The sequence below is a fragment of the Bos javanicus genome, chromosome 24 (assembly GCF_032452875.1).
Source record: "Bos javanicus breed banteng chromosome 24, ARS-OSU_banteng_1.0, whole genome shotgun sequence".
Taxonomy (NCBI): domain Eukaryota; kingdom Metazoa; phylum Chordata; class Mammalia; order Artiodactyla; family Bovidae; genus Bos; species Bos javanicus.
In genome coordinates this window covers 4,045,698-4,062,484 of record NC_083891.1, presented here as the reverse complement: position 1 = coordinate 4,062,484, position 16,787 = coordinate 4,045,698, and the positions used below count along the sequence as shown (strand labels likewise).

The 16,787-nt window shown below is 47.8% G+C and overlaps 1 protein-coding gene across 3 annotated transcripts in view; it reads left to right on the top strand.

Annotated features, from left to right (window-relative positions):
• Nucleotides 1–16,466, top strand: part of CNDP1 (carnosine dipeptidase 1) — a 29,340-nt gene extending 12,874 nt beyond the window's left edge. For 2 of the 3 annotated variants that reach the window (XM_061399515.1, XM_061399514.1), the window contains exons 8-12: nucleotides 4,092–4,252; nucleotides 5,494–5,658; nucleotides 7,650–7,791; nucleotides 14,407–14,554; nucleotides 14,739–16,466. In XM_061399515.1, coding sequence (XP_061255499.1) covers nucleotides 4,092–4,252; nucleotides 5,494–5,658; nucleotides 7,650–7,791; nucleotides 14,407–14,554; nucleotides 14,739–14,814 — 692 coding nt within the window. In that variant the 3' untranslated portion in view covers nucleotides 14,815–16,466. The other variant, XM_061399516.1, reaches the window with a different exon arrangement.
• Nucleotides 16,467–16,787: the final 321 nt, after the last annotated feature.

Sequence of the window (16,787 nt, the reverse complement as noted above, 5' to 3'; positions counted from 1 at the left end):
CCCTCTCCTGCTCAGTTTCAGACCAGCCCTGAATAAGAAGGGTGGAGCAAAGGAAAACCTAGGGCTTCCCTGATGGCTCAGCTGGTAAAGAATCCGCCTGCAACGCAGGAGACCTGGGTTTGATCCTGGGTTGGGAAGATCCTCTGGAGAAGGGAAAGACTACCCGCTTCAGTATTCTGGCCTGAAGAATTTAATGGACTGTGTAGTCCATGGGGTAGCAAAGAGCTGGACATGACTGATCAGCTTTCACTTTCGGAGGAAAACCTAAAACTCTTGAGGCTTATTAAGTCCGTGTTATTTATTTCCATGGATTGAAACCCTCTCTCAATCTACCCCCTTTTCATTTACTGGGTGTCACAACACATCTGGCTGTCCCCGGGGACAGCGGTGGACAGACCCTTCTGAAAAGGCATCCAGAGCCGGTGCCCAGTCTGCCCACACCTCTCGGCTTCTGTCCTGCAGGTCCCCAGGACCCCATGTGGCTCAGGGACACCAGTGAGGCTGTTGCAGCATTGGGGAGCCCTTCCAGGGCCCAAGAGTGGCTCTTGTCTAACACTTGGAATGAATTGTCTGAGGAGACACACCTGCTGACAAAGCAGCAGCCTTCACTGGGAAGGGCCCCGGGTGGACAGCGGCAGGGTGAGGGGCCCAGGAGGACTGCTCTGCCGTGTGGCTCGCCGTGCTGGGTTTTATGGTGATGGGATTAGTTTCCCGGTGGTCTCTGGCCAATCAGTCTGACTCAGGGTCCTTCCTGCTGGCACAGGCATCACTCAGCCAAGGTGAATGCCAGCGAGGAGGATCCTGGGGGGTTGGTAGGATGAGTGGCATCTCCTTTTGACCTTTCCTGTAATTCTTCTGGTTGGCGGTGGCTTGCTAATTCCGCATTCCTTACCAGCACCTCCTGTCGTAAAACAACTCATGCAGATGGTTACTATGGTGCCTGGCCAGGGTGGGCGGCTTCAGTCAGTGTTTCCCCTAACAAGTCTGCTCGCTGCCCCCCACCCGTCCTCCCTAACTTCTCCGGTGGTGGGCCTGGTGGATGCAGGTGAATGTAATTGTGTATGTGTGTGAATGTGTATGTATGTGTGTGTCTGTGTCTGTGTCCAGGGAGCCAGCTCACCCACCTGACTCACCTGTAGCTCTCACCTACACCTGGACAGCCCAGCAGTCAGGTGGATCATGGAGCTGAAGGAAGCTACATCTGTAGGGCGGCTTGCACAGTCCTGGCAGGGACTCTGCACGTGCTGTAATAACTTGTTGTCGTTGTTCAGTCGCTCAGTCATGTCCAACTGTTTGTGACCCCATGGGCTGCAGCATGCCAGGCCTCCCAGTCCTTCACTATCTCCCAGAGTTTGCTCAAACTCATGTCCCTTGAGTCAGTAATGCCATCCAACCATCTCATTCTCTGTTGTCCCCTTCTACCTTGACCTTCAATCTTTCCCAGGATCAGGGTCTTTTCAAATGAGTCAGTTTTTCGCATCAGGTAGCAAAAGTATTGGAGCTTCAACTTCAGCATCAGTCCTTCCAGCAAATATTCAGGGTTGATTTCCTTTAGGATTGACTAGTTTGATCTCCTTTCAGTCCAAGGGACTCTCAAGAGTCTTCTCCAACATCACAGTTCAAAAGCATCAATTCAAGTCATAATTTGCTTCTTTTTTTAAAGCGAGGTTCTCAGGTTAGACAAGCTTCAGACCCCACAACATCTGGATCCTTCTCACCTGGATAAAGATTGACTTTGTGCAAATTTCACAACAACCCCCTTTGGGCAAATTGCCAGAAAGCATTCCAGGATTCTTGCCTGGAGAGTCCCATGGACAGAGGAGCCTGGAGGGCTACAAGTCCACGGGGTCACAAAGAGTTGGACAGGACTGAAGCCACCTAGCATGCATGCACCCTCTGGGGGATCAATTAGCAAAGACCCCTCCTTTTCGCATCTTCACACGGCGCTGCCTCCGCCCTGCACGCTTACATCCTGGTGGCCTGGGGCCTCCGCCAGGGAACCACCAGCCCTCCGGCAGCCCTGCTGGGCAGTCGCCCCCGGTCTTCAGTGTCACTTTATTCTACTGCATCCTGCCCCTTCATTACCCAGTGAAACAGTGAGATCCACCTATTGTCTGTGCTGTCTCTTCTGTCTGCATATTTATCTATCACCTATTTTTTAAGGCCTTCTAGTTTTCCTGCAATATAACTCTTGGACAGTATTTTCCATGCTTGATGGCTTCAGACAGAAAACAGCGAGCCATTTTTCTTTAAAGTGTTTAAATTGTTTCCAGAAGGATTCAGATAGCATACAACTTAATATTTTTGTTTTGCAGGGTAGGGGGAGATAAAATAATCTCTGTTTTACCAGACCCATCCTCCACTGCCTCCCCGCACAGAATGCGTGGCATCCCTACATCTTTGGGAGTGCATTTAGAGTTCCCCTCCACCCGCCCCAGGCACTGTTGCCTCACCGCATCCTGGTAGACTGTGGTTTCACCCAGACACGGAATTCCATTCAGCCCTGCCAGGGCATAGTGTCTACTAGGAAAAGTCCCACCAGAGTCGTGAACAGGATGAAAAGCACATGTTTTCACTGTTTTTGAAACAAATCAGATACTCACTCCCCCTAGCCGGCATGGGGAAGGCCACTTCCATCCTGAGAAAACAGATTTACAGGACTGGCCCCCGGGGCATTTCTGCTGGAGGAAGTGGTGAGCTGCTCAGATCGCAGCCTCGGGTCTCAGATGGCGGTTTGAATCACCCCTGCCCCACTCAAGGGTGAGGTCTGGCAGCACCAGATAAATGGGCACCGTGACCCGGACCCTGGGCATCCTGGCCTCTGCTGCCCTTGGCGTTTCAGACACACGTGTCCGTTCTCACCACTGACTGCGCCGCCCCCCTCAGCTGGCCCCACAGGCTGGCCCAGGTGGTCCCACCGCTGGTTCCCTACCTGTGTCTTTCCGGCTGGGTTGCCACCAGCTCTGTCTGCTGTTCATCTCTGTCCTCAAAGATGAGCCGGGCGGCGGAAGTTTAGGTTCAGTGATGCTGAAGACTCAGTGACTGTGTCACTGGTGGGGCTTTTAAAAGTTTTGTGTTGTTTTCATTGAGGTGACAGAAGTTCAGTTCAGTTCAGTCGCTCAGTTGTGTTCGACTCTTGGTGACCCCATGGACTGCAGCACAACAGGCTTCCCTGTCCCTCACCAACTCCTGGAGCTTATTCAAACTCATGTCCATTGAGTCGGTGATGTCATCCAACCATCTCATCCTTTGTCGTCCCCTTCTCCTCCCACCTTCAATCTTTCCTAGCATCAGGGTCTTTTCCAATGAGTCAGTTCTTCTCATCAGGTGGCCAAAGCATTGGAGTTTCAGCTTCAGCATCAGTCCTTCCAATGAATATTCAGGACTGATCTCCTTTAGGATGGACTGGTTGGATCTCCTTGCAGTCCAAGGGACCCTCAAGAGTCTTCTCCAACACCACAGTTCAAAAGCATCAGTTCTTCGGTGCTCAGGTTCTTTATTGTCCAACTCTCACACCCACACATGACCGCTGGAAAAACCATGGCTTTTAACTAGATGGACCTTTGTGGGCAAAGTAATGTCTCTGCTTTTTAATATGCTGCCTAGGTTGGTCATAGCTTTTCTTCCAAGGAACAAGGGGTGACAGAGGCGGATTGTAAATCAGTTACAGCCAATCCTAGTCTGTCGGTGCCCAATTTATTTTTGACTTGAATTTTACTAATGAGTTTGCATCATTTATTTGATATATGATACTCCTTATTGGGCCAAATGAGGGGAATTCATAACTCAGGACCCTAGGGGGGCAGATAAGCACACAGCATCTACAAGTACATCCCTGAAGAGCAGCTACGGTTGTATTTGTTTATAATGAATGTATATTATAAAATATGGTCTTTAATTTCTTCTTTATAATGAATATTTGTTCTTTAATGGTACCTGCATTACAGTTTTTACCTTATGAGCTATGGGGCTTTGGTGAAGCAGATTAACAGGCCAGAAATGATCATGTCCATCCTAAGGCTCCTCTCCAGGGCTAGGACCCCGCACACCTGCAACTGCCCCCTGCCTCCACCCCTGTGTGTCTCTCATAGGCAGCCTGGTGGACGCGTCTGGCCGCATCCTGGTCCCTGGGATCTATGGGCATGTGGCTCCTGTTACAGAAGAGGAGAAGAGGGTATACGAGGCCATCGACCTGGACGTGGAGGAGTACCGGAACAGCAGCCAGGTTAAGAAGTTCCTGTTTGACACCAAGGTAGGTCACGCCTCGACAGATAATCTGAAAGAGGAATGCTGAGGACCCGTGCTTTCCCAGTGCCTGGTTTGCCGTGCGCTGCTGTTCTGCACATCTCAGAGCCGGGAGCATGCGCTCATGAGGGCAGGTTTCCCTTTCAGGGTCCTGTCCCAGGGTCAAGATCAGCCAGCCCTTTTCCTGGGGTCCGTCCGGCATGGGCATTGGGTGGCCTGACTCACAGCCGTGTGTTTCCAATCGGTTTATGAGACTCAACCCCATGCCAGCCTCAGCCAGTGAGTTGAGCCTCCTGTCTATTTAGAGGTTGAGATAGGCTGAGATTATTTCAGTTGCAAGATCCCTAATTGTTCTTTTTTTAAAATTTATTTAAAAAAAGACAAAACTAGAGCTTTAGGGTTTAATCTAAAAATTCTCCATCACTGCCTCAGTGTAGTAAATAAGCCCAGAGCCAAAAGCATTGGCTACTGGCAAATCTGGGCTTCCAAGGTGGTGCTAGTGGTAAAGAACCTGCCTGCCAGTGCAGGAGAGATAAGAGACATAGGTTCTATCCCTGGATTGGGAAGATCCCCTGGAGGAGGGCATGGCAATGCACTCCAGTACTCTTGCCTGGAGAATCCCACAGACAGAGTAGCTGTAGGGTCACAGAGTGGGACATGACTGAGTGACAGCACGCACACACTGGCCAATTTAGTTTTCTTTGTTTTCCCTTCTGCTTCTCCTCCTCCTTTTAAGAAACAAAAACCCACTAGCCCCTCGCCCCTCCAGTGATGGGTCACTCTGGCTGGTTCCTGGGGAGGAACCTCCAGGGAAGGGAGGGACCCTGAACAGAAGTGGGGAGTTTATTATCATGAAGTGTGTCTGTTCGCTCAGACTGGCTCTCTGGGGGCCACCGGCTTAAACGTCTGCAGATTTCTTTGATGGCTTCTGGAAAACAAAATGCATTTAGCACACAAGTGATCACTGGAATGCCTGGGGACAGAAATTTATAATTGAATCCCAGTTTTAACTGCAAACTTCAGAGCTGGCGCGATGAGGGGCTGTGGTCGGCAGAAGCGGCTCGGGCAGGTCTCGGGTCCTTGGGGAACTCCACCTGTACCTTCGTCCAGACCCGTCTCAGTAAGGAGGTGATAGTTAGCTTGTCGTGAGCGGTGTCACAGACGTACAGAAACTGGTGACACAAGGATACCACTCAACCGGGTTTTAATGAAACATTTTTCTCTGTAATAAATAATTTTATCTCATAGGAGGAACTTCTAATGCACCTATGGAGGTACCCATCTCTTTCTATCCATGGGATCGAGGGTGCGTTTCATGAGCCTGGAGCCAAAACAGTCATTCCTGGCCGAGTCATAGGAAAATTCTCCATCCGTCTAGTCCCTCACATGGATATGTCTGTGGTGGAGACCCAGGTAACCGCGTGCCTAGTTCTGCGCTTCGTCCGAGTGCCGTGCACCACAGTGTAGGGGGCAGTTCAGTTGTTAGCACTGAAGTATCATTCTTTTTTCCAATAGAAAAGGGACTGGAACAAATGTCAAGAAACTGATAGAAATTTTTGTTTGGTGAAAATCTCTTTGCTCAATTATATGCAATTACAGTAGTCAGATAAGCGACCATTTGTAGTTGGAGTGATGGGAAATTTTAAGATTAAATGGTAGACATGAAGGCAAGATTGGTTTTCCATCCAGATGGAGCAGCTAACTGCCTGTGGCTGGATTGAGCCGGAAAAATCTGCAGCCGCGGTCATCAGTTTGTCCGCATTGTCTGAAATCCACTCTCTGAACGCAGCCATTTTAATGACAACGCTATCTGGCAGGAGTTCAGTGTCTGAATTATCCACCAAGTGTCAGTTCGCTCAAGTTTAATGGAAAGTAGACTCTGAATAAATGCGCTCAGCAAACACCTCATCCCATCCCTTTCTGTCCCCGTGTCATGTCCCTTTTATTGTTGATTGCATCCACACACTCCCTCCGCGCCCCCTTCCCTCCTCCCTCCTCTCCTCCCTCCTCTCCTCCCTCCTCTCCTCCCTCCCCTCCTCCCTCTTCCCTTCTCCCCGCCTCCCTCTGTTTTTGGACTTCCTGTCCCTCTTTCTACAACATATAGATTCCAGGAGGGCAGGGCCATCCTGCTTTTGCTCACAGCTGTGACCAGCTGGGTGCTGACCCAGCACCCAGAACGGTTCCTGCCACGGGACAGGTGTCCACTGACATCTGCTGAAGCCAAGAGTGGAAGGATTTTTTTGTTTTGTTTTTGCCGTGTCACATGGCATGTGGGATCTCAGTTCCCTGACCAGAGGTTGAACCCGGGCGCTCAGCAGTGAGAGCTTCGAGTCCCAACCCCTGAACCCCTGGGAGTTCCCTGGAAGGACTATTTCAGAGTCTGAAGTTACTCTCGGAGGATTTCCCTAGTAGCAGCTAACAGAGCCGAGGGAAGAGAAGGACACTGATGACAAGGCTTCTTCACAGCTTAGCTCAGAACTGCTCTCACTTCTGGGAAATTTCCAAATGTATCAGCTCAGTTCAGTTCAGTCGCTCAGTCATGTCAGACTCTTTGTGACCCCATGAATTGCAGCACGCCAGGCCTCCCTGTCCATTACCGACTCGCGGAGTTCACCCACACCCACGTCCATTGAGTCAGTGATGCCATCCATCCATCTCATCCTCTGTCGTTCCCTTCTCCTCCTGCCCCCAATCCCTCCCAGCATCAGAGTCTTTTCCAATGAGTCAACTCTTCGCATGAGGTGGCCAAAGTACTGGAGTTCAGCTTTAGCATTGTTCTTTCCGAAGAACACCCAGGACTGATCTCCTTTAGAATGGACTGGTTGGATCTCCTTGCAGTCCAAGCGACTCTCAAGAGTCTTCTCCAACACCACAGTTCAAAAGCATCAATTTTTCGGCACTCAGCTTTCTTCACAGTCCAACTCTCACATTCATATATGACTACTGGAAAAACCATAGCCTTTACTAGACGGAATTTTGTTGGCAAAGTAATGTGTTCCCCAAATAGTCATGAAGGTACTGATAAGTCCAAAGAGGGCAATCAGTCATCAGATGAAGTTATACTTGCATTATGTTTCATAACTAACAAAATTCCAAATAATCAGATGCTAACAGACATCGTGCTGAGGATAGGTTGGGGCGGGGCTGGACTTGGAGAGTCTAGGGGAGGAAGGGGAGTGAGACCCAGTGTTGCTTTCATTGGATGAAGCCCCCCACTTACCCCCCAGTCCTGGAGAGCCTGCTCACTCCAGGCCGGCCCTCCAGAAGACCTCAGGCAAAGCCCAAAATACTCAAATTTGTTGGGCTGAGGTTTAATTCGTTTCCTGATGAGAGATGACTGTGCATTCATAGTATGAGAGAATTACTTGAAGGTTTCTCTTACACCTGAAAATGTTACCTTTCAGGTGAAGCAGCATCTTGAATACATATTCTCCAAAAGAAACAGCTCCAACCAGATGACTGTTTCCATGGCACTGGGACTGCACCCGTGGATCGCAAATATCAGCGACCATCAGTATCTTGCAGCAAAAAGAGCCATCAAAACAGGTTGGGCTTAAGATATTTTGAGTTGCCAGTTTACCGTGGGGGGTGGTGCCTAGTGGAGCAGTGGATAAGGCAGGTGAGATTAAAGCCTCAGTGTCATCGTCCTTTTTCTATGGGCTGTATTAGCATGCACAATGCTCTGTCTCGTGAGTCTTCCCTATCATCTTCCCCATTTTACAAATAAGGCCCGAAGAGACAAAGTAATTTGCTGAAGGGCACCCAGCTATTAGTGGAAAAGCCAGCATTTAAGCTCACTAGGAGACTTGAATTTGGGGGAAAATGATGGACGTGAAAACCTCCAGTGCTCATGGAAATGATGGGAGTGTGGAAATAGCTGCTCAGTCATGTCTGACTGTTTGGGACCCCATGGACTACAGCCCACCAGGCTCCTCTGTCCATGGGATTTTCCAGGCAAGAATACTGGAGTGGGTTGCCATTTCCTTCTCCAAGAGATCTTCCTGACCCAGGAAATGATGACTAATATTTAAAAACATCCTTTTAAAGGCACAGCTGAAGCTGCATGAAAGTAAAGGAAATCCTCTGGGATTAAACATGAAGCAGCTAAGATTTAGTGGAATGAGCAAGCTGACACCAGGCTGCCCAGGAATTTGCTCTTCCTGGTCACAAGGCGCTTTGGGTATTAATGGTCTTAGGGCATCAGGAAGCAGAAAACTAGACCCTCTACATAAGGCAGGGCGTTCTCCAGGAGCCAGGCTCATCCTGGAGGGATGTGTATGTGTGTAAGCTTGACCCTCCTTGCTTGGGTTTTGGGTGAACACAGGGTCCCCCCATGAGAATGTTTAACCATGGACTCATCTTGGCATGGGTTTAGGTCTCTAATTCCCACCATGTATGGTCTTGTTCTTCCAAAGCCCTTGCTGGACTGCCTGGCTGGAGCAAACAGGCCCAAGGCAGGAACATGAGCTTCCACTGAAGCAGCTTCCTGGATATGAGCTCCTTGTACAAAATCACAAAACACACGAGAAGCTCAATTCCAGCCCATCTGTATCTAAAACCAGCAGTCCTTCTCCAGAAATATGGAGTAGCTTTATTTGTAATTTCCTCCGTGGCACCTCTTTTGACTTTCATATTCACAGGATCCTGTGAGTAGTGAGCAGGGGACACGTGTCTGGGCCCTGGCTGCTGGGGGAGAAGGAATAGCCAGCCTTTTTTCAACAGGAATGGGACACTGCCAACAATTACAAAATGCGGAGCTCTCCTAAAGGCAGGGCGGCCTTGGGGGTCTGTCCAAATGTGCGATGGGAAGACGCTGACACTTGTTTATATACAGAGGGGCCTTGGGGCATGCCCCTCATGATGGCGAGATGGAACTTGGGGTCCAGACCTCCTTGGTGCCCTCACTCTCTACCAGGATGGTCAGTCCAGGGACACAGATATTAACCATCACAGGACGAGTCCAAGACTGAGAGCTACATAATCGTCCCCGCTGCCGAGTGAAGAAAAACGGAGGAAGGGTTAGGAAGATAAAGGAACTGCCACTGAAGAGAGGCGTGTGATTGAAATGTCAAGGCCTGACCTACTCTTGCAGGGAAGCTTAGGCAACTTAGGGCCCATCTATGTTCTGGACCATTCTGCTAACAACGTCCACTGTCTTTATTCACCTTCACACCTTGCTCTGTGGATAAGGAAGTCCTGGGGCAGATTCTCTTTTGTGATTTTGCTTTGTTTTTCATTTCTGCTCTGTCACGAGCAACTTGTCCTCTAGCCTGGAAGGTCTGAACTCATCTCTTTCTAGACCTTAGGATATCCATTAATACCACTTCCTGGAGTACCTTGCAATACCTACCGTCTTACTTGGGTTTCTTTTACCTTGGGCATAGCGTATCTCTTCACGGCTGCTCCAGCAAAGCGCAGCCATTGCTCCTTACCTTGGATGAGGGGTATCTCCTCACTGCCGCCCTTCCTGACCTTCAACGTGGGATAGCTCCTCTAGGCCCTCCTGCGCCTGCACAGCCACGGCTCCTTGGACATGGGGTTGGTCCTCCCGGCCACCGCCCCTGGCCTCCTGCATGGGATTGCTCCTCCCAGCCACCGCCCCTGGCCTCAGGCGTGGGGGCATGGGCTAGCTCCTCCCTGCCGCCGCCCTTGACCTCAGATGCAGGGTAACTTCTCTCGTCACTGCCCCTGACCTCGGAGGCTGGGTATCTCCTCTCGGCCACTGCCCTTGACCTCGGATGTGGGGTAACTCCTCTTGGCGGCCGCCCTTCGGGCATGGGGTCCACCTGGCTTCTGCCCCTGACCTTGGACGTGGGGTGGCTCTTCTCAGCTGTGCTTAGCATGCTGGTTGCAGCCTCCTGTGCTTTAGCGCGCCGGTCACACAGCCTTGTCTAACTCAATGAAACTAAGCCATGCCCGTGGGGCAACCCAAGATGGGCAGGTCATGGTGGAGAGATCTGACAGAATGTGGTCCACTGGAGAAGGAAATGGCAAACCGCTTCAGTATTCTTGCCTTGAGAACCCCATGAACAGTATGAAAAGGCAAAATGATAGGATACTGAAAGAGAAACTCCCCAGGTCAGTAGGTGCCCAATATGCTACTGGAGATCAGTGGAAAAATAACTCCAGAAAGAATGAAGGGATGGAGCCAAGGCAAAAAGAATACCCAGCTGTGGATGTGACTGGTGATAGAAGCAAGGTCCAATGCTGTAAAGAGCAATATTGCATAGGAACCTGGAATGTCAGGTCCATGAATCAAGGCAAATTGGAAGTGGTCAAACAAGAGATGGCAAGAGTGAATGTTGACATTCTAGGAATCAGTGAACTGAAATGGACTGGAATAGGTGAATTTGACTCAGATGACCATTATATCTACTACTGCGGGCAGGAATCCCTCACAAGAAATGGAATAGCCATCATGGTCAACCAAAGAGTCCGAAATGCAGTACTTGGATGCAATCTCAAAAACGACAGAATGATCTCTGTTTGTTTCCAAGGCAAACCATTCAATATCACAGTAATCCAAGTCTATGCCCCAACCAGTAATGCTGAAGAAGCTGAAGTTGAACGGTTCTATGAAGACCTACAAGACCTTTTAGAACTAACACCCAAAAAAGATGTCCTTTTCATTATAAGGGACTGGAATACAAAGGTAGGAAGTCAGGAAACACCTGGAGTAACAGGCAAATTTGGCCTTGGAATACGGAATGAAGCAGGGCAAAGACTAATAGAGTTTTGCCAAGAAAATGCACTGGTCATAGCAAACACCCTCTTCCAACAACACAAGAGAAGACTCTATACATGGACATCACCAGATGGTCAACACCAAAATCAGATTGATTATATTATTTGCAGCCAAAGATGGAGAAGCTCTATACAGTCAGCAAAAACAAGACCAGGAGCTGACTGTGGCTCAGACCATGAACTCCTTATTGCCAAATTCAGACTTAAATTGAAGAAAGTAGGGAAAACCACTAGACCATTCAGGTATGACCTAAATCAAATCCCTTATGATTATACAGTGGAAGTGAGAAATAGATTTAAGGGACTAGATCTGATAGATAGAGTGCCTAATGAACTATGGACGGAGGTTCGTGACATTGTACAGGAGACAGGGATCAAGACCATCCCCATGGAAAAGAAATGCAAAAAAGCAAAATGGCTGTCTGGGGAGGCCTTACAAATAGCTGTGAAAAGAAGAGAAGTGAAAAGCAAAGGAGAAAAGGAAAGATATAAGCATCTGAATGCAGAGTTCCAAAGAATAGCAAGAAGAGATAAGAAAGCCTTCCTCAGCAATTGATGCAAAGAAATAGAGGAAAACAACAGAATGGGAAAGACCAGAGGTCTCTTCAAGAAAATCAGAGATACCAAAGGAACATTTCATGCAAAAATGGGCTCGATAAAGGACAGAAATGGTATGGACCTAACAGAAGCAGAAGATATTAAGAAGAGATGGCAAGAATACACAGAAGAACTGTACAAAAAAGAGCTTCAAGACCCAGATAATCATGATGGTGTGATCATTGACCTAGAGCCAGACATCCTGGAATGTGAAGTCAAGTGGGCCTTAGAAAGCATCACCACGAACAAAGCTAGTGAAGGTGATGGAATTCCAGTTGAGCTATTCCAAATCCTGAAAGATGATGCTGTGAAAGTGTTGCACTCAATATGCCAGCACATTTGGAAAACTCAGCAGTGGCCACAGAACTGGAAAAGGTCAGTTTTCATTCCAATCCCAAAGAAAGGCAATGCCAAAGAATGCTCAAACTACCACACAATTGCACTCATCTCACACGCTAGTAAAGTAATGCTCAAAATTCTCCAAGCCAGGCTTCAGCAATATGTGAACTGTGAACTTCCTGATGTGCAAGCTGGTTTTAGAAAAGGCAGAGGAACCAGAGATCAAATTGCCAACATCCACTGGATCATGGAAAAAGCAAGAGAGTTCCAGAAAAACATCTATTTCTGCTTTATTGACCATGCCAAAGCCTTTGACTGTGTGGATCACAATAAACTGTGGAAAATTCTGAAAGAGATGGGAATACCAGACCACCTGATCTGCCTCTTGAGAAATTTGTATGCAGGTCAGGAAGCAACAGTTAGAACAACAGACTGGTTCTAAATAGGAAAAGGAGTATGTCAAGGCTGTATATTGTCACCCTGTTTATATAACTTATATGCAGAGTACATCATGAGAAATGCTGGACTGGAAGAAGCACAAGCTGGAATCAAGATTGCCGGGAGAAATATCAATAACCTCAGATATGCAGATGACACCACCCTTATGGCAGAAAGTGAAGAGGATCTAAAAAGCCTCCTGATGAAAGTGAAAGAAGAGAGTGAAAAAGTGGGCTTAAAGCTCAACATTCAGAAAAAGAAGATCATGGCATCTGGTCCCATCACTTCATGGGAAATAGATGGGGAAACAGTGCAAACAGTGTCAGACTTTATTTTTCTGGGCTCCAAAATCACTGCAGATGGTGACTGCAGCCATGAAATTAAAAGACACTTACTCCTTGGAAGGAAAGTTATGACCAACCTAGATAGCATATTCAAAAGCAGAGACATTACTTTGTCAACAAAGGTTCGTCTAGTCAAGGCTGTGGTTTTTCCTGTGGTCATGTATGGATGTGAGAATTGGACTGTGAAGAAGGCTGAGTGCCGAAGAATTGATGCTTTTGAACTGTGGTGTTGGAGAAGACTCTTGAGAGTCCCTTGGACTGCAAGGAGATCCAACCAGTCCATTCTGAAGGAGATCAGCCCTCGGATTTCTTTGGAAGGAATGATGCTGAAGCTGAAACTCCAGTACTTTGGCCACCTCATGCAAAGAGTTGACTTATTGGAAAAGACCTTGATGCTGGGAGGGATTGGGGGCAAGAGGAGAAGGGGACAACAGAGGATGAGATGGCTGGATGGCATCACTGACTCGATGGACGTGAGTCTCAGTGAACTCCGGGAGTTGGTGATGGACAGGGAGGCCTGGCGTGCTGCAATTCATGGGGTTGCAAAGAGTCGGACACGACTGAGCGACTGATCTGATCTGATCTGATCTGGAGTACCTTGAAAGTTGAGTACACAAACACTGAGATATTCAGGTAATAGTTAAGTACAGCTATTTGTTTATATGTTGATTACAAATAAAAATAAAAACAAAAGAAGTCCCACTTTCCCAATAGTTAATTCATGTAGCAACAATAAAAGTGGGTACACCATCTCATGGTACTCCTGCTAAAAATACATGACTTTTTCCGATCATGAGAAAGCATCAGACAAAGTTAATCAGGAGGACATTTTATACAGCAACCGATCAGCACTGTACAAGAGGGTCCGGTTCAGAGAGGAGCAAATCTGTCACAAGCCAGAGGGGACTCAAAAGTGATGACAAAATGCATTGTGGGAGTCTGGGCTCAATCCTGGAACAAAAAAAAGGGGAAACGTGGTATAATTCCCTTCCGGCCTGAGTCTAGCTATTAATAACAATGTTACCCCAATGTTAATTTCCTATTGTTGATAAATATACAGTGGTTGTATGTTAATGTTAGGAAAAGTAAAGGATATATGGGAACTTGGTACTAATTTTTGCAACTTCTCTGTAAGTATAAAATTAGTTCAAAATAAAAACCATTTAAAATACATTAAAATTTTTTTCAACACTTATTTATTTTGGGCTGTGCTGGGTGTTTGTTGCTGCTAGGACTACCCTCTAGTTGCGGTGGGAGGGCTGTGCACTGGGGCAGCTTCTCCCATGGTGGAGAATGAGCTCCAGGTGAGCGGGGTCTAAAGCAGAGGCTCGGTAGTTGTGGTCTCCGGGCCTAGTTGCTCTGTGGCACGTGGGATCTTCCTGTACCAGGCACTGAATGCGTGTTTCCTGCATTGGCAGGCGGATTGTCTTTACCACTGAGCCCCCGGGGAAGCCCCTAAAATATATATATATTTTAAGTACATAACTGTAAGGAAGACAACTGTGGTTTTCTTCTTGACTCTTTTGATGATTTTAGAATGTACATTATGTGGAATCAAGAAGCTTTTTATCCCAAATATCAAATTTTAATGATTTTTTTTTTTTTTTAAGGAAAGACAAAGTAAGCAGTACATTCGAGAAGATTACTTGGGGTGGTCTCGCCATTGTTTTATTCAATGCCTGCCTGTCCTGCATTTCAGTGTTTGGGACAGAGCCAGATATGATCCGGGATGGGTCAACCATACCCATCGCCAAGATCCTTCAGGACACCACCCAGAAGAGTGTGATAATGCTGCCGCTGGGCGCTGTGGATGACGGAGAGCACTCTCAGAATGAGAAGATCAACAGGTGAGTGGACCCCGTGGGCGCTGGTGGCTCCCTGCACAGGCCCGGGGTCTCCACACCGCTGACCCCAGACAGGCTGCATCCTCTAGTTGGAATGTGCATCATCAAGGCTTCCTGTTTAAATTATAGACCCCTTTTCCTCTGTCATTTGAGCAGGAGTAACAGTGTCTCTTATTTCTTTTGTTAGGTGGAACTACATAGAGGGATCCAAATTATTTGCTGCCTTTTTCCTAGAGATGGCAAAGCTGCATTCATCATGGTAGGAACCTTCCAGTGTCGGTCTGAATTGCTAAGAGATTCCCCTCTCACATGACCCTGGGCAAGAACAGAATCTACATATCCAGAGAGTTTTGCTCTTGAAAATAATGTTTCCCCTCCCGTTTTACAGTGTCCCTGGACTTTTGGACCAGTAATAAAGTATCTCTGAGGCACAGACGTTGGACATGGTTTAATGTCGCTGCTGCACGCCTTTCTGAAGTCACAGCCACCTTGGACAAGTTGCTTTCCCACGCCCTGCTGCAGCCCTCTCTGGCTTGGGCTTGCGGTGCCCTTCAGGGGAAGACAAGCCTCTGACTACGTTCTCTGCTTGCAGTTCCATTGGCGTAATCCCGGTTTGTGTTCCGGGCCGCTAAGTGCTCAAGAGACACAATCATTCCACCCACCGACTGTCCATCCTATGTCACCCTTGCTCTTACCATACGTCTTTCTCTTGTTGATAAATGTGTTGGTCTCCTGCATTGACTACTATGATTCTCCTGTGGGTTCCCCGTGAGCGGAGTTACTAAAACGTGTTCATGTGCTAAGCTGCTTCAGTTGTGTCCAACTCCTTGCGACCCCATGGACTGTAGCCCACCAGGCTCCTCATCCATGTGATTTTCCCAGGCAAGAATACTGGTGAAAGTGAGTTACTCAGTCGTGTCTGACTCTTTTTGACCCCATGGACTGTATAGTCCACAGAATTCTCCAGGTCAGGATACCGGAGTGGGTAGCCGTTCCCTCTCCAGGGGATCTTCCCAACCCAGGGATCGAATCCAGGTCTCCCAAATTGCAGGCAGATTCTTTACCAGCTGAGCCACCAGGGAAGCCAAAAAATAAGAGAGTCTCAGGTGGGTTGTAAATAACACACCATGCTACCTTCCCCTAGAGCAGGGAGAGGTGACCTAAGAATACTGGAGTGATTGCCATTTCCTCCTCCAGGGGATCTTCCAGACCCAGGAATCAAACCCACGTATCTTATGCCTCCTACACTGGCAGGAGGTTCTTTACCATAGCGCCATCTGGGAAGCTCAACTACAGCATGGTACCACCTTAACCTCTTGTTCCCCTTTTCCTTCTTCAAAACTGCTGAGATGGAAATGATCAGTGGGATCATGCCCCCTGGGATTCCTTGGGTGAAGAAGAGTGTGTTTGAAATTCTGAGCCTCTTTACCTGATGCCAGCTTGCTGCCCCTCTTGCATCCCGGTCTTCCTTCTTGCCCCTCCAATAAAGGCCTGCCTTCTCTTCAGCATCTGTGCACATGTGAATTTGCCACCGCAGAATTCATCCTGATAGGATTTTTCTCACCCAGCTGGAACTTTACTCAATGACTACATCTAAATTGCTCAAAGCTCTTAATAGCATCAGTTTTAGATAGAGAACTAATCAACCCTGACATCAGTAACACAGTCTAAATTTAAAGCCATCAGCCAATGCATTAATCATTAATCATTTCAGTTAACCATCTTGTTTGGCTTGATTGGATTTGATGGTGTAAACAAACAAAAAAATTGCAATTTTTCTACAGTCAAGGATATGTAAACAAGCCGATTTAATCTTTATAAATTCATTATTTAAATCACATTAATTGAGAAGGATTTAAGGGTTTATTAAAAAATGTTTCTCTTATAATTCTAAATAAAAAATAAGCATAACACATCTCACTGCTTCATGGGTTCTTGAAATGTCAGTTTTAAAACTTCTGCCCCTCATTTTGGAGAAGGCAATGGCACCCCACTCCAGTACTCCTGCCTGGAAAATCCCATGGATGGAGGAGCCTGGTAGGCTGCAGTCCATGGGGTCGCTATGAGTCGGATACAACTGAGCGACTTCACTTTCACTTTTCACTTTCATGCATTGAAGAAGGAAATGGCAACCCACTCCAGTACTCTTGCCTGGAGAATCCCAGGGATGGGGGAGCCTGGTGGGCTGCCATCTATGGGGTCGCACAGCGTCGGACATGACTGAAGTGCCTTAGCA